The sequence below is a fragment of the Lynx rufus genome, unplaced genomic scaffold, assembly GCF_022079265.1.
Source record: "Lynx rufus isolate CCGP_SWC_20201006 ecotype Redwood Valley unplaced genomic scaffold, mLynRuf1.p SCAF_1, whole genome shotgun sequence".
Lineage (NCBI taxonomy): Eukaryota > Metazoa > Chordata > Mammalia > Carnivora > Felidae > Lynx > Lynx rufus.
The window spans coordinates 27728364-27746497 of NW_025814823.1; the positions used below are offsets into that span (position 1 = coordinate 27728364).

General features: G+C 38.7%; 1 protein-coding gene across 3 annotated transcripts in view; it reads left to right on the forward strand.

Moving 5' to 3' along the window:
• EPSTI1 (epithelial stromal interaction 1) overlaps window positions 1-18134 on the forward strand; it is a 98893-nt gene that overhangs the window by 61963 nt on the left and 18796 nt on the right. For 2 of the 3 annotated variants that reach the window (XM_047080184.1, XM_047080192.1), the window contains one exon: window positions 1700-1783. The exons of the other annotated variant lie outside the window; for it this stretch is intronic. In XM_047080184.1, the coding sequence (XP_046936140.1) occupies window positions 1700-1783 (84 nt within the window). The remainder of the gene's footprint in view (window positions 1-1699; window positions 1784-18134) is intronic. 3 annotated transcript variants of the gene reach the window in all.

Genomic DNA, 18134 nt, shown 5'->3' on the forward strand with positions numbered 1-18134 from the left:
TATTAGTGTGAAGAACTAGGCCTGAAATATGTGGTCTGCTGCCATGATGCCTGCTGGTAGTTTTATGACAACAGTGGAATTTCCTACGTATTAGCTTATCAGGCTGCCCGCAGAGGGTGGGCTACAAATCACTGTGAGCAGAGAAAGCATATGACAAATGAACAGACAAACTACTTGGAATCTCATAAATTCCAGAATGCATGGTCACTTTGCCAGTGTGTGAAACCCCGCCATGGTGGGTCAGTGGGGCTGAAGGACACCTTACTGCATGTACTGGTCCTCCTAAGACTGCCCCTTGAGACTCTAATTCAGCCAGAAGTAATGACTCCTGTGTTCCTGAACAGCCTTTGTTTTTCTTCTCAGAAATAAAAATAAGCTTCAGGTACTGCTTAGGGAGGCACCGACTTGGAAAGAAATGCATCTCTGGAATTCTATGGTATCAGTCACCAGTTGACAAGCTATTTAGTAGGGTACCATTAATGAGCAGTAGGCATGTCAGTGATTCTTTTTTTTTTTTTTTTTCCAACGTTTATTTATTTTTGGGACAGAGAGAGACAGAGCATGAACGGGGGAGGCGCAGAGAGAGAGGGAGACACAGAATCGGGAGCAGGCTCCAGGCTCTGAGCCATCAGCCCAGAGCCCAACGCGGGGCTCGAACTCACGGACTGCGAGATCGTGACCTGGCTGAAGTCGGACGCTTAACTGACTGCGCCACCCAGGCGCCCCGGCATGTCAGTGATTCTAAAGTCACTGTCTCTATTGCTTATCTCTGATATTAACTGATCAGCTACTTGGAAAATATATATATATATATATATATATATATATATATATATGTTACACACACATACATACACACACATACACACACACACATACAGAAGAATATAGCTTTGCTGGGCAAGGCCCACCTTCCAGAATCTACATGTGTGAGGCATTGTTTGAGTTCTCTGTATGTTGAATGCAGCAGCATTTTAGCTGAGCAGCAAAGCAGTACGAAGGGCTGAAGGAAGGACATTCCAGGCAAGGATGAGAACAGTGGATTTGGGGCTTCAGCGTCAGATAAACAGGAGTTTTAGATCCATCTTCGCCTCATGATCTTGTCAAGTTATTTCACGTATCCAAGTCCATTTCCTTATTCACAACATGAGGATAATATCTACTTCATAGAATTTAAAGGTTAAATAAAATAATAGAAATAAAATGCCTGGCAGTTTAATGCATTGACACTGCCGTAAGCGATGTAAAGTCTCCTCTTTCTTGGTTAGCTTATTCTGAGTCCAGTTGGATCTCTGTGCTCTCTCCTTACCAGAGTCTAGTTAGAATTGTTGCCAGTTAGTTGGAATATCCTTGAAAAACATATTTAACTTTCCTCTGTTTCAATCCTTATCACTAGAAGAATAAACCATGTTGATTATCTCTGAGGGGACATTTTTTTTAAGCTTAATTAAACAAACATTTAGATCATCCTTTAAAATGTGCTGGATGATTATGCTTATACTAGCCTTCTTTTTATATATCCCCAGGGACATCTTCAGATGATATGCATAAATCACTCATTAAGCAAGTGTGTATGGAGAGCTTAGTGTATGCTTAGTACAGAGGTTGAGTTATTAGAACCAGTCCCATGGTAGGGAGACTAGTAAATTGTGGTGGTGATGTTTTTTCCTATGGTTTTTTTTTTCCTGTACATTCACAGGCCAGAAGCTGGGCTTACAAGGATTCTCTAAAGGAAGAAGAAAATAAGAAATTGCAAAAGATGAAGGAGGAACAATGTCAGAAGGTAGTCACAAGACCTTATTGGTCACTGCTAATTGTTTGCTTGTAATACTAGATAATTTTTAAAGTTTTCTGAACAGAAATACTTACATATATGAAAATTGTGAAAAAAACCCATTAAATATAAAAGGTGAGATTTTGGTGTGTTTTAAGAGTATGGTGGGGTGTGGTCAAAACTTTGGGTCAAAACTCTCATGACACTTAGCCTCATGGGGTTTGCCATCTAGTATGTGTGCTGGAGGGAGGCCAGCAGTTTGCAGAGAAGTTCTGATTTGCAAAATGCAATCACTGTCACTGCCGTTTTTTCAAACCAAAGATGTATGAAATTACAAATCATGTCCATAGAATAATGAATAATAGATATCCATACAAAGTTATGAAACTGGCTTAAATGTTCACCTAAAAATACACCTGTTATACAACGAAAGATACTCCACACATATATGTGAGTTTGTGAGGTATTCCAAATTATTCTGAGCAACAGAAATCAGGGAAATGAAGGCAGAGCTTCGTAAGAAGAGCGCTTAAAGGGTAATTCTCGTTAGAATCTAAAACTTCTGGTATGTTGACTGAAAACATTCAGTGTCGTGACTTGATGGTCATACCTGCCTTTCCTACATCTGCTCAGATGGGGCCAGCGGCTCCTCAGCAAGGGATCAGATGATGATCAGTGGTTAGCTCCAAGGCACCACCTCGTTCCAGATCCTTTAAAGAAGCAAAATAGACTATTCAGCTAGTTGGACACCATTACCTTCCCCACCAGTATTTTCCAACTTGCCATATTGGTGGCTGATAAATCCTGTCCTTTTGTCCAGAATCTCTCTCAAAGCCATTTCTTCATTTGTACAATTAACTTGACTTCGAACTCCCATTTGATTTCCTTGATTCAGTTCAAATTATTTTCCTTATGCCTTTGCTGCACAACATAATTTATTATAGCAACTGTGTGTAAAATCGTTTTATGAAATAGGCTGTATGTATCGTCACTGCTATAATTTGACCCTTCTAAGTGCTACCCTCCTTCCAACAGTGGTCCCCCCCTTCCTTGTTTGTTGTTTCTGCCAGCATGCAGTCTAAATGACTGTGTCACTCAACTGCTTTGTGCATAGGAGGTAATAATTAAATCATTGAAGGAAATAATGTAAGTTGTGTATTTAGTTATTAAGTTACTATGTAAAAAAGGAAGAAACCAGAAAACATTTTTATTCCTTGGTGTTTTTTTAATACCTTTGTTTTGACAAAGACCTCATAATGAAAGCACAATTAAATAATATTATAGTAACAGTCAGCAGTAATTAGCACATAGAAGCTAAGTCTGGTATATACTCGTGGTGTATTTTCAATAATGTCTGTCAAGGGATATGTAAATGTTAGTCTGTTTCTGTGACCTTTGAAGTCAGTATCAAATCCTGAGGTGTTTAGATACTGAGGAGAATGTTGTGAAGTCAGCGTAGGATATGATTTATATAAAAATAACTTCTAGTGAATTTTAAATAGTACTTTATAAAGTTTGGGAGCATATTTGGAACGTGAAAACCATTAAAAGTAGAACATTTCACAAAGAGAATGCTCAACAGATTAGAAAATCAGATCTGGGATTTAATTTTCAGGTTGAGCAGTTATTTTAAACAGTGAGAATTAAGCTTTTTATTTCTTAATCTTGTTTTTCTTCTAGAGTTAGACAAATATTGATACATACATATTTTCTGGTTATTGACTGAGCGTATGTTTCTTTTGCATAAATTATTTCCCTTTACTTACTGTAGCTTTCAGTAAAATGAATAACTTTGACATACACATAATTCCATCATTAGAGTTTTCAGTATCAGTAGAATATATGAGGGTATTTACCTTATTTTTATTTCTCTACTTTTTTCCACTCTATTATTTACATGTCCACAGAAGGGCATTTCTTGATTGGTAGAGTCTCATTCCGTATCACTTCAATGATTTAGCTTAAAAAAATAAGGATCATGTTTATGGTAAGAAGATACAGGAAAAAAAAACATGTATAACATCACATCTATTCATGTGTTTGTTCTTTTCATTCATTCAACAAATATTTAGTGAATTCCCGCCATGAAGTGAGTCATCAGCAAATAATCTAGGTTAGGTTGAGATGATAGCACATTTATTTTGTTCTGTGTCTCTTTCATATTCTTTCATTACTCTGGGAACAGTAGGTTCTTCCTTAAGGTTTCAGTTTCTTCTAGAAATTTTTTTATAATTTCCCTTTCCCCCTATACACTCAATATGTTCTTCTCTTTTCACTACTTTGTGTGTGTGTGTGTGTGTGTGTGTGTGTGTGTGTGAACAGTTACACTTACTCTTGCCTTTCTAAAATAACCCCTTCCTTAATTCTGCTATCCTCAGAGATACTATCTTTTCTGTTTCTACCAGAAAAAAAAAAAGACAAAGACAAAGGTAATCTTCCTGTAATCACATATTTATTAGCCATTTTGCCCTTTGTTCCTTATGTTCTGGTTTACATTTAGTAATGATCATACTGAAACTGCTCTCCAAAGGTAAATCCCTTCTGACCATTCAATTCAGTGGTCTTTTGCAATCCCTGTCTCCCTCTCTAACTCTGTAACAGTATTTAATACCACTTTATTTATTTATTTTTTTTCAACGTTTATTTATTTTTGGGACAGAGAGAGACAGAGCATGAACGGGGGAGGGGTAGAGAGAGAGAGGGAGACACAGAATCGGAAACAGGCTCCAGGCTCTGAGCCATCAGCCCAGAGCCCGACGCGGGGCTCGAACTCACGGACCGCGAGATCGTGACCTGGCCGAAGTCGGACGCTTAACCGACTGCGCCACCCAGGCGCCCCTATTTAATACCACTTTAAAGCTTTCCTTTTCTGGCTTTTTTTTTTTCACTCTATTACTCTGGTGGATCTACCTCAGAGTAATCTATCCCAGTATTCAGCCAGCCAGCCAGCCAATCAACAAACATGTATTGAGCTCCTATTATATTTGGAGTCTTTTGTAGGATGCTAGAGCAGGATAGACCAGAACCCTAACCTCCCAAAGTTTACTTTTTAATGGAGGAGATAGACAATTAAAAGGAGACAGAGAAATAAAACACTATATTTTTACATTTATAGTGATCAATCACTTTGTAGTAATTAATGCTGTGAAGGGATAAATTGTGTGTTGTGATAACTTCAGGGTGATGTATTGAATGCTATCGATTGCCTGCCTTTCTCTTAAAACACTGATTTTTTTTTCCTCAGTATACATTTTACTTGGCATGGGCCATGTTTCAGAGAAGGCAGGCACTTCCCGGTTCCAGGGATCCAATCCCAAAGGGTCTAACTGCTCCTGGGAGTTCCATTCTCCTCAATGTGATTGGTTCAGCTATGGACATAGGAAATAGTTCCAACCAATGAGACTTACAGGAAACCTGTCATTTAGTTCAGATTTTTATCAATATGAAATGGACTAGTCTTCCTATTCGGTGATTTTCAGCTTTATTTCTTTTTTTGTCTTTTTATTTTGTCTGATTCTAATATTTTCTCTGCTAGCTTTTTTGTTAGAATTTGGCAATATCTTTTTCTATCACTTAATTTGAACCTCTCTGTGTCATTTGGTTTAAATTATATTTCTAGTGATAAAAAGTGGCTGATTTTCTTCTTACCCAGTATCATAGTCTCTTTTAATTTAGTATATTCTCATTTATTGTGATTACTAGTGCTTTTGCACATATTCTTGGTACATAATTTACTTTGTAGCTATATTTTCTTGTTTTCTGTTATTTTTTTTTGACTCTTTGAATTTTCTCTGTTCCATTTATTTACCTTTCCTCTTTTCTTTCCTCTCCTCCTTCCTTTCCCCTGGCTCCCTTCCCCAGTAGTAAGAAATTTCAGTGTTTTTATTATTTTATTTTTTACTTTCTATAACTTATTTATTTTTTATAATTTACATCCGAGTTAGTTAGCACATGGTGCAACAATGATTTCAGGAGTAGATTCCTTAAGCCCATTACCCATTTAGCCCACTCCCCCCCCACACACAACCCCTCCAGCAACCCTCTGTTTGTTCTCTATATTTAAGAGTCTCTTATCTTTTGTCTTCCTCCCTGTTTTTATATTATTTTTGCTTCCCTTCCCTTATGTTCATCTGTTTTGTATCTTAAAGTTCTCATATGAGTGAAGTCATATGATATTTGTCCTTTTCTGACTAATTTCTCTTAGCATAATACCTTCTAGTTCCATCCACGTAGTTGCAAATGGCAAGATTTCATTCTTTTTGATTGCCAAGTAATACTCCACACATACACACACACACATATACATACCACATCTTCTTTATCCATTCATACATTGATGGATATTTGGGCTCTTTCCATACCTTGGCTATTGTTGATATTTCTGCTATAAACATGGGGGTGTATGTGCCCCTTCGAAACAGCATACCTGTATCCCTTGGATAAATACCTTGTAGTGCAATTGCTGGGTCATAGGGTGGTTCTATTTTTAATTTTTTGAGGAAACTCCATACTGTTTTCCAGAGTGTCTGCACCAGCTTGCATTCCCACCAGCAGTGCAAAAGAGATCCTCTTTCTCCGCATCCTCCCCAACATCTGTTGTTGCCTAACTTGTTAATGTTAGCCATTCTGACAGGTGTGAGGTGGCATCTCATTGTGTTTTTGATTTGTATTTCCCTGATGATGAGTGATGTTGAGCATTTTTTCATGTGTCGGTTGGCCATCTGGATGTCTTCTGTGGAGAAGTGTCTATTCGTGTCTTTTGCCTATTTCTTCCCTGGATTGTTTGTTTTTTGGGTGTTGAGTTTAATGACTTCTCTATAGATTTTGGATACTAACTCTTTATCTGATATGTCCTTTGCAAATATCTTCTCCCATTCTGTAAGTTGCCTTTTAGTTTTGCTGATTGCTTCCTTGGCTTTGTGGAAGCTTTTTATTTTGATGAAGTCCTAGTAGTTCATTTTTGCTTTGGTTCCCCTTGCCTCTGGAGACATATTGAATAAGAAGTTGCTACAGCCAGGGTCAAAGAGATTTTTGCCTGGTTTCTCCTCGAGGATTTTGATGGATTCCTATCTTACATTTAGGTCTTTCATCCATTTTGAGTTTATTTTTGTGTATGGTGTAAGAAAGTGGTCCAGGTTCATTATTCTGCATGTCTCTGTCTAGTTTTCCCAGCACCACTTGCTAAAGGGACTGTCTTTATTCCATTGGATATTCTTTCCTGCTTTGTCAAAGATGAGTTGGCCATACGTTTGTGGGTCCATTTCTGGGTTCTCTATTCTGTTCCATTGATCTGAGTGTCTGTTTTTGTGCCAGTACAATACTGTCTTGATGATTACAGCTTTGTAATACAGTTTGAAGTCCGGGATTGTGACACCTCCAGCTTTGGTTTTCTTTTTCAAGATCTCTTTGGCTATTCAGGGTCTTTTCTGGTTCCATACAAATTTTAGGATTGTTTGTACTAGCTCTGTGAAGAATGCTGCTGTTATTTTGATAGGGATTGCATTGAATATGTAGATTGCTTTGGGTAGTATTGACATTTTAACAATATTTGTTCTTCCTATCCAGGAGCATGGAATATTTTTCCTTGTGTGTGTGTGTGTGTGTGTGTGTGTGTGTGTGTGTGTGTTCTTCAATTTCTTTCATAAGCTTTCTATAGTTTTTAGTGTATAGATTTTTCACCTCTTTGGTTAGATTTATTCCTAGATATTTTGTGGGTTTTGGTGCAATTGTAAATGGGATCAATTCCTTGGTTTCTCTTTCTGTTGCTGCATTAATGGTGTATAGGAATGCAACAGATTTGTGCATTGATTTTATATCCTGAAACTTTGCTGAATTAATGGATCAGTTCTAGCAGTTTTTTTGTGACATCTTTTGGGTTTTTCATATTGAGTATCATGTCATCTGCGAAGAGTGAAAGTTTGACCTCCTCCTGGCCGATTTGGATGCCTTTTATTTCTTTGTGTTGTCTGATTGCTGAGGCTAAGGCTTCCAATACTATGTTGAATAACAGTGGTGAGAGTGGGCATCCCTGTCTTGTTCCTGACCTTATGGAACTGAGACCTTAAGCTCTTAGTTTTTCCCCATTGAGGATGGTATTAGCAGTGGGTCTTCCATATTTGGCTTTTATGATCTCGAGGTATGATCCTTCTATCCCTACTTTCTTGAGGATTTGTATCAAGAAAGGATGCTGTATTTTGTCAAATGCTTTTTCTGCATCTATTGAGAGGATAATGTGGTTCTTGTCCTTTCTTTTATTTTAGTATATGTGCTGCCGAAGTGAGCACTGTCCTTTCTTTTATTGATGTGATGAATCACAGTAATTGTTTTGCAGATATTGAACCAGCCCTGCATCCCAGGTATAAATTCCACTTGGTGGTGGTGAATAATTTTTTTAATGTATTGTTGAATGCAGTTGGCTAGTATCTTGTTGAGGGTTTTTGCATCCATGTTCATCAGGAAAATTAGTCTATAGTTCTCCTTTTTAGTGAGGTCTTTGTCTGGTTTTGGAATCAAGGTAATGCTGGCTTCATAGAAAGAGTTTTGAAGTTTTCCTTTCATTTCTATTTTTTGGAACAGCTTCAAGGGAATAGGTGTTAACTCTTCTTTAAATGTTTGGTAGAATTCCCCTGGAAAGCCGTCTGGCCCTGGACTCTTGTTTTTTGGCAGATTTTTGATTACTAATTTGATTTCCTTACTGGTTATGGGTCTGTTCAAATTTTCTATTTCTTCCTGTTTCAGTTTTGGTAGTGTATATGTTTCTAGGAATTTGTCCATTTCTTCCAGATTGTCCATTTTATTGGCGTATAATTGCTCATAATATTCTCTTGTTATTGTTTGTATTTCTGCTGTGTTGGCTGTGATCTCTCCTCTTTAAATCTTGCTTTTTATTTATTAGGGTCCTTTCCTTTTTCTTTCTGATCATACTGGCTAGGGGTTTATCAATTTTGTTAATTCTTTGAAAGAACCAGCTCCTGGTTTCATTGATATGTTCTATCATTTTTTTTTTTTTTTTGGTTTTGGTAGCATTGATTTCTGCTCTAATCTTTATTATTTCCTGTCTTCTTCTGGTTTGGGGTTTTATTTGCTATTCTTTTTCCAGCTTTTTAAGGTGTAAGGTTAGTTGTGTATCTATGACCTTTCTTCCTTCTGTAGGAAGGCCTGGATTGCTGTAAACTTCCCTGTTATTTTTTTTTAAATTTTTTTTCAACGTTTTTTATTTTTATTTTTGGGACAGAGAGAGACAGAGCATGAACGGGGAAGGGGCAGAGAGAGAGGGAGACACAGAATCGGAAACAGGCTCCAGGCTCTGAGCCATCAGCCCAGAGCCTGACGCGGGGCTCGAACTCACGGACCGCGAGATCATGACCTGGCTGAAGTCGGACGCTCAACCGACTGCGCCACCCAGGCGCCCCAAAACTTCCCTCTTATAACTGCCTTTGCTGTGTCCCAGAGGTTTTGGGCTGTGGTGTTATCATTTTAATTGGGTCTATGTACTTTTTCATTTCTTCTTTAACTTCTTGGTTAGACCATTCATTTCTTAGTAGGTTGGTCTTTAGTTGCCAAGTATTTGTTACCTTTCCACACTTTTTCTTGTGGTTGATTTTGAGTTTCATAGCATTGTGGTCTGAAAATATGCATGGTATGATCTCAATCTTTTTGTACTTGTTGAGGGCTGCTTTGTGTCCCAGTATGTGATCTATTCTGGAGAATGTTCCAAGGGCACTGGAGAAGAATGTGTATTCCACTGCTTTAGGAAGAAGAGTTCTGAACATATCTGTTAAGTCCATCTGGCCCAGTGTGTCATTCAAAGCCATTGTTTCCTTGTTGATTTTCTGTTTAGATGATTTGTCCATTGTTGTAAGGGGGGTGTTGAAGTCCCCTACTATGATGGTATTATTATCAATGAGTTTCTTTACGTTTGTGATTAATTATATATTTGGGTGCTTTCACACATTTGGAGCATAAATGTTTACAATTGTTAGGTCTTCTTGGAGTATAGACCCCTTAATTATGATATATTGCCCTTCTTCATCTCTTTTTACAGTCTTTATTTTAAAGTCTAGATTGTCTGATATAAGTACGGCTAGTCTGGCTTTCTTTTGGTGACCATTAGCATGATAGATGGTTCTTCATCCCCTTACTTTCAATCTGAAGGTGTCTTTAGGTCTAAAGTGGGTCTCTTGTAAACAGCACATAAATGGATCTTGTTTCCTTATCCATTCTGTTACCCTGTGTCTTTTGATTGGAACATTTAGTCCATTGACATTTAGAGTGAGTACTGAAAGATATGAATTTATTGCCATTATGTTGCCTGTAGAGTTGGAGTTTCTGGTGGTGGTCTCTGGTCCTTTCTAGTCTTTGTTGCTTCCCACCGTCCCCCCCCCCCCCCAGTCTTTTCTCCCTTCAGAGAGTCCCCCTTAACATCTCTTGCAGGGCTGGTTTAGTGGCTACGAACTCCTTTAATTTTTGTTTGTCTGGGAAACATTTAATCTCCCCCTCTATTTTGAATGACAGCCTTGCTGGGTAAAGAATTCTTGGCTGCATATTTTTCTGATTCAGCACATTTGAGTATATCCTGCCACTCCTTTCTGGCCTGCCAGGTTTCTGTGGATAGGCCTGCTCTGAACCTCATCTGTCTTCCCTTGTAGGTTAAGGACTGTTTTTCCCTTGCTGCTTTCATGATTCTTTCCTTGACTGAGTATTTTGTGAATTTGCCAGTGATATGCCTTGTTGATGTTTGGTTTTTGTTGGATCTAATGGGAGTCCTCTGTGCTTCCTGGATTTTGATGTCTGTGTCTTTACCCAGGTTAGGAAAATTTTCCTCTATGATTTTCCCTTCTACCCCTTTTTCTCTCTCTTCATTTTCTGGGGCTCCTATGATTCTGATGTTGTTCCTTTTTAATGTCACTGATTTCTCTAATTCTTAAATCATGCTGTTTTGCCTTAGTCTCCCTCTTTTTTTCTGCTTTATTGTTCTCCATGAGTTTGTCCTCTATATCACTGATTCGCTGCTCTGCCTTATCCATCCTTGCCGCTGCAGCATCCATGGAGATTGCAGCTCAGTTATAGCATATTTTATTTCATCTTGATTAGCTTTTACTTCTTTTATCTCCACAGAAAGGGATTCTAATCTGTTTTCAACCCCAGCTAGTATTCTTATTATTGTGATTCTAAATTCTGTTTCAGACATCTTGCTTGTATCTGTGTTGATTAAGTCCTTGGCTGTCATTGCTTCTTCCTATTCTTTTTTTTGGAGTGAATTCCTTCATTTTGTCATTTTGAAGGAAGAAAAGGAATTAATAAGGTAAAAAAAATTTAAAATTAAAAAATTAAAAACAACACAAAATAAATCAAATAAAGGATGCTTGATCTTAGGTGTGTTATGGTCTGGTTGTTGAAAGGAGCTTGATAGATTAGAGAATAAAGGGAAAGATAAGAAAAGAAAAAAAAAGGAAAATGTTTGAAAATTTGAAAAAATGAATACAATGTAATAGAATAAAATGAAATTGTGGCAGTATAAAAATAGAATTTGAAATATTTACAAAAAAGGAAAACATTTAGTGGAAAAAAAATTAAAGAAAAATATTTTTAGTAGAAATGGAAATAAAAAATAAATTTTTTCTCTTTCTGTATTCAAGTATAAGAAAAGAAAAGAAAAAAAAATTGAATAGATGGACCAGCAAACAAACTGAAGTACAATTGAAATGACATCAATTTCCCGTAGAAGTCGAACTATGAAGCACTTTGTAGTCCATAAACTAAGCAGGGTGGAGAGACTTGTGTTGTTCCTGAAGAGCAAGATTGGCCAAGTTGGGCAGGGCTTAGTGTAATGGCTCCATTCTCCACTAGATGGTGCTGCTCAGCTTACTGGGGTGGATTGTTGTGGCACCTGTAAGATGTGTATGCGCATGTGTGGGAGGGGGAAAATGGCATCACCCAGCTACCCAGTCTCTAGTATTAGAACTCTTTGCTCTCCCCAACCAGCAATCATGCTCTTTTGTCTCTGGCTTCCATCCACTCCCCGCTTCTACACTGTCTGTGACCAATCTGTTAGGCTGCCAGGCGGCACTTCCCTCCTAAGTTTTATTTCAGCTGCGGCTGAGTTTCCCAACCCCTCACCTCTGAGGGACTGTGGCTTTGACGTGCTCAGTCCCTCTATGGGAGGGTCTCACTAAGCAATAGCCGAGTACCAGCCAACCCCCAGGAACATTTGGGAGACCGCGCTGCTGATGTCCAGAGACTGCGGCTGGGTGCTAGCCCACTCAAGAAAAAGTTCCACGATCATGTAGCAGCGGCATTTCGGGGGTTATGGAAAATCTCAACACACATCTGGTGCCAGGTTTCCCCCTTAATGTCCTTGTTCCATCTCCAGGTAATGTGGCTGTTCTCTGGGGTTCACTGGGACCTTTGCCTGTGAGGATGCTGAATAGCCTCTACCAGATACCCTCCCAGCAGGGCAACTGCCTCTGCCCGTGTGGCCTGAGGACCCCTCGGACCTGGCTCTCTGCTCCTGGAGATTTGCCCTTCCCACCAGAGCACCACCAGTATCGAGCTGCAGAGTTTCAGACTCTGCACTCCCTGTTTATAGAGTCTTAATGGGATTTAAACTCCTTTCTCCTTTCTCCCTTTTTTTTTCCAGTCCCTTGTGTATTCTTTCTTTTCTCTCTAGCTGCTTTCGGGTGAGGGGCGGGGGGTGGCGAGGGGGGTGCTTTCCATGCTCTCCCCTCTCTCTGTCCTCTCTCTGCAAGCAAAAACAGGTCCCTGCCCTCTGCAGCTGTCTCCCCTGGTTCACCTCTCCATGCTGCTGGTACCTGCAGAGTTCTGTGGTTCAGGTTGTGCGGGTTGTTGTGTTTATCCTCTAATCAGTTTTCTAGGTGTGCAGGATGGTTTAGTGTTGATCTGGCTGTATTTCAGGGATGAGAGGCGCAAAAAAAAACCTTCCATGATGTTCTGCTATCTTGGCCCCTCCACCTCAGTGTTTTTATTTTTAATCTTGTATGACCTTTGACCCATTTAATTTCAAAATATATATCTCACTTTAGGGAAATTTCTCTTATGTTTATTCTACTATATCGTCTCTGTTCTTTATTATTGGGATGTGTATCAAATGGATTTTGGAAATCTGTTCTTTATATCTCTTAATTGTTTTCCTGATACTTTCTGTCCGTTTGGCCTTTTTCATTGTGTTCTGGGAGAAATCTTTGATTAGATCATCCAGCTCACTAATTTATTTCATAAGTTTCCATTCTGCTTATTTGGCACATGTATTGAATTTGTTTCTTTACCAAGATTGCTGATTTGTTCATGACCATGTTATGTTTTAACAGTGCCATATTCTTTCTAGTCTCTTCATTGAGGGTAATTACACCAACATTGAAGTTTTCGATTTACTATTTTAGCTGTACTCTTTTCCTTTCCATTTTAAGTTTTATCTCCTGTGGTTTTCTTTCTTAAATGTACGATTCTTGGTTATCTTCTTTCTTTGGGCGTGCTGTCAAGTGGGGTATGTGGGAGCTCAGCTTCTGGGAGGAGTAGCCTCTTTTCCTCCTACAGTCAGTAGGCGTCAGGGACATCATCCCATTTCTCTGAGCCCGGACACCCCTCCTCTATTCACTGGTTAGCCAGTGGGCCATGTCCATGCTGTCTCCTGTGTAGTGCAAGTGTGGGAGGAGAAAGGGCCCAGTTCCCAGCTGCTCTCACTGCACTTCTCCAACTCATCCTCTTAATGACCACCTCAGTATTCCCTCCTGGAGCTCTTTCAGAAGCACAGCTAACTCAGTCCAGTTTATCCTACACACTTGTTTCCCTGTGTAAGTTATCCTGCCTCCTTCCTACCATTCAGGAACTTAAACTTCTGATAGGCCAGTTGCACGTACCTATTTTGCATGTTTATTGACTTCTATGTAGCCATTTGGAAAGTAAAAACAAGCCGAAAAGTAAGAAAACACTGAAATAATTGGGTGGCAGAGAAAATTATTGTAGAATATATCAAAAAATTATGAGAGCATTTTATGGGGCGTGCTTGCAAAGTTGTATTTTGAGATGTTGTACTCAAAAAGGAAAAATCGTAACTTTTAAATCCAATCAGTACTAAAAAAGAAATGAATTAAGCACCCAATCTAAGAATTTAGAACAAGAACAATAAACGACACTGAAGGAAGTAATTAAGATAAGAAACATAAATTAATAACAACTTCAAGAAACAGCTGTTATAAAAATCCAACAGTTTATTTTTTGATAAGGTCACAAAATGAACAAATCTATGGCAAGTCCAATCAAGAAGAGATGAGTAAAAATGCAAATACGCAACATTAGAAATGAGGAGCCAGGACCGTACATTTGGAAAAGATTAAGCTTATATTACTAGAGATAATGCTATGCTAATAATTTGAATATGTGGATTAAGTGAAAGATTTTATAGGAAAATATAAAACTCTAAAATGACTCAGAGTTAAAATACATAAAGACAATTGCAGATGCATGTGATTTGTAAAGTTTTATGAGAATTACTCTCCCTCAACAAGCTAAACTTGGAAAATTTTACAGGCAAGTTCATTGGAATTTTCAAGGAACAGGGTTTTTTTTCCTATGCTTTACAAATGGTTTTTGAGTAAGGAAAGAGATTAATGTAGAATTAATATTGAACTCGAATCTCTATATGTCACAGCCTGATAAAGGGAGCACAAACATGGAAACTTGTAGAAATTAACATTTGAAAGAAAACTTTAATGATATTTTTTTCTCTTAGATCATTTACCAAGGCAAAGTAAGGTTTATTCTAAGAACATAAAGATGACTAGCTATATGTTATAACTTTTTATATCTTTTCCCTCCGGTAGGGTAGGTTATGAAAGAAAATCCATTGGATTTTAGCAACAACAACAAAAAATGCATTGATAAATTTTAATCTTTACTACTAATTAACAACAAAAAAACAATTATCATGAACTAGATATTTAAAAGATTGTGTTAACCTACATATAGTTTTCCAAACCAATAACCAACATTAATTCAATGGTGAAATATTAGAGCACTAAACAGTATCAGGATATCTGCAACACCTACTACCAACCAGTATTGTTCTGGAAATTCTAACCTAGTGCTTCATGGGTTAAAGTTATTTGATGGAAAAAAAATTTTTTTAAAGCTGAAAACTCTTAACATAGCATGGAACAAAGTTTGGGAATTGTTTTAGCTAACTTGATAAGGCAAAAATACAAAACGGACCTTTTCTCATTATTGGAAATAAGTTCTTATTTTTGGGTGAGAGCAATTTGCCTGTACAGCCTAAGAGAGTCTACTGAAAAATGATTAGAGCAAATGAAATAAAAGAATTGGTTATAAAATAGAGGAATCAACAACTTTCTCAAATAGCAGCAAACATTAATTAGAAAATAGAATAAAAAGTCCTTATCAAAAAGCAACTATGTAAAGAAATTACTCCATTCCCTCCCTTCCAAAAAAAAAAAGTGAGTAAGCCAAGAAAAAACCCCAGAACTTTCCTATGATCATGTCAGTTTGAATAATATAGAGATGGGTGATGGTTCCGAGTGGTAAAATTCAATATTGTCATAACTATAGTTCTGTTCAAGTTAATTTGTGAGGTTAGTGCAACTCCAATAAAATTTTCAGGGGAATGAGGTGGTTTGAAAAGACTGTTTCTACATTTCAACCATGAGAATAATCACAAGACTAAACAAGAAGCTTTACAGAATATGGATAATAATTTGTGTGTGTGCTGGGGCAAGGAGAGCTTAAGGTATTAGCTGTTTAAAAATATCTGAAACTCCCTTGTACTGCTGTGCATAAGAGGTGAACTGAAGGGCTCTTTGACAATATCAAATTATAGTTTCCTAAATGTGAAAGTATTAGGTATAAAAGGTGTAAGTTTGTTCTGTGGAAATAATCAGAGGTCAGAGATAAACGCAAGGTGTACATACAGTGTTGTTTATTTTCAAAATGATATTACTGGAAAGTTTGAAACCATTTGCTCAAGAGGTAAGAGAGGATTTGAGGACTTTGACGTTCGGAATACCACGGCGCAACTGCTGTGGTTTTTTTTTTTTAATTTTTTTAAATTAAAAAAAATTTTTTTTCAATATATGAAGTTTATTGTCAAATTGGTTTCCATACAACACCCAGTGCTCATCCCACAAGGTGCCCTCTTCAATGCCCATCACCTACCCTCCCCTCCCTCTCACCCCCCATCAACCCTCAGTTTGTTCTCAGTTAAGAGTCTCTTATGCTTTGGCTCTCTTCCACTCTAACCTCTTTTTTTTTTTCCTTCCCCTCCCGCAACTGCTGTGTTTAAATGACATGGGAATGTGATCACCCATATAAAAATGAAACAAATAAGTTTTATTAAAAATAGACTCTGGGTGAATTTTGAAGACTGCCTCTTCTTCTTGTACTTTGTGCAGATTATTTCATCCCCCTAAGCTTTATTATGTACGAGAGTTATTTGCCCCGTGATACTGTTTCTAGGGTCAGCGGAGAGAAAGCTTGTAGAAAGTTTATCTTAATGCCTGGCACGTGATAAGCACGTGATAATGCGACCTGGGGTGCTGATAGGAAGTTATAATCTGTGTATATAAATCAAGAGATGAAGGAAATACACTGACATGTTATCAGTAGAGAGATTTTATGAGTGATTATTATGTCTGGCTTTATCGCTTCTGTACTTTCTATGCTTTCTACAATGAATAAGTAACTTTTATGAGAAATATTTTTTTAAAAGAAGAAAGTTGACAGGCAATATTTCTGGGCTGAGAGAGAGCTGTGTGATTCAATGATTACTAGTAGCTGGAAGTCCATATGTCTTTAGATTAAAATGCTAGAACTAACAATAATAGGTAAAAGGGGAATGCACATTATTGCTATTTTTTGACTCCCCTACTTTACCCCTTAATATTTACTTCCTCTGATTTGGTTATCTCCTCTTAATTTCTTGAAGTAGTTTCCACTTTGTTCCCCAGTGAAGGCCATCTTTGCCCTTCTGGGCAAAGGTATTCCCGTGGGGGGCCCCAAAAGCAGGAGTTCTCTGAACTGCCCCCTCCCCCTGGAGCTCTGTCTCTTCTATTAAAAAACATTCAAAGGAAGGGGCTCTTTAACATTCATGACATCACCTCTCCTGCTTCCACTGTCCTCTTCCTCTTGAGTTGAGAGAACATCCTCTCCTGGGAAAAGTTTGTCCTGGCCAGGCGATGGCACTTCAATGTTTACATAAAGCGGTCAAGCTGAACCATGTCGGAACGCGCCTCACTGGGATTCAGACATGATTTCAAAATGACCCTATCTTCGTCTTAAGTTACTGCACAAGAGCCTTCCTCTGGAGTATCCCTGTCCTTCTGGCCTCATCAGGTTTCTCCAGCGTCCAACTTGCACACACCTAGCTGTTGTGTGGTTGACCCTTTGGTTCAATGGACCACAGAGAAGTGATTTCTACAACCTCTGGCAGGAAGTGGTGAGCCCTCTACTTATTGCTGTTAGCTTGGGCCCCGGCACTGATCCTTAGAGCTCCCCAGCCCTGTAGCCCATCCTCTGGCGAGAGCAACACCCCCCCCCCCCCCCCGCCCAACACACACCCCGGAAGCGTGAGCAAAGGGAGAGGCATGGATGGCTGTGTTGTCTGAATTTCCTCCCACCACTTTGGCCAATGTTCACAGCAGATTCTGCTGTTAGCATCTCCAAAATGGTATTTTATTTATCCTATTTCTTTAGTGCCCTCTTAACGTGGAGCTCTGTTAACGTAGGGAGACGTGGGAAGCGTGGGGAGACATGGTCTCTTTCCTCTGGGAGTCTTCACGACATGCTTGCATTGTTGAGCCACACCCAGCACCATTTACTCCTTGTTTCTCGGCATCCCTTCCTGTGTAGCCCCAGGCCCTATTGCTTGAACTGGTGTTCAGCAATACATTTCTTTGGGCTCTGTCTCATCGTTGCTTCTGGGTCTGTCTCCCTCACTGCACTTTGGTGTCCTTCAGGGTGGAGCTGTGTCTGTTTGCATCTGTACCTTCAGCATGAATCCGGGTGTCTGGAAAATGCTCGCTGCTTAGCAAATCGGTGTGGAGCGGGACAGGACTTGACAGCGTCTCAGATGCCGTGTGTCACATTCCTCCTGCTTAAAGCATTTTGATTTCCTTAACGTCCAAAGCTCAGCCCTTGGAACAAGAACCACTTATTTGTATCTGTCCAACTAGATATTGCACTTCTGTATGAGAAGCCAGTAAATGAGCCAAGGATGTGTTTATAAGGCATGCAGATGCATCTGCAGTGGCTATCAATTCAGCAGAACAAATGAATTAGTCGAAATTATCCTTCGTGGTACCAAAGGAGAACCAGCCTCTTCCTAGTAAATACG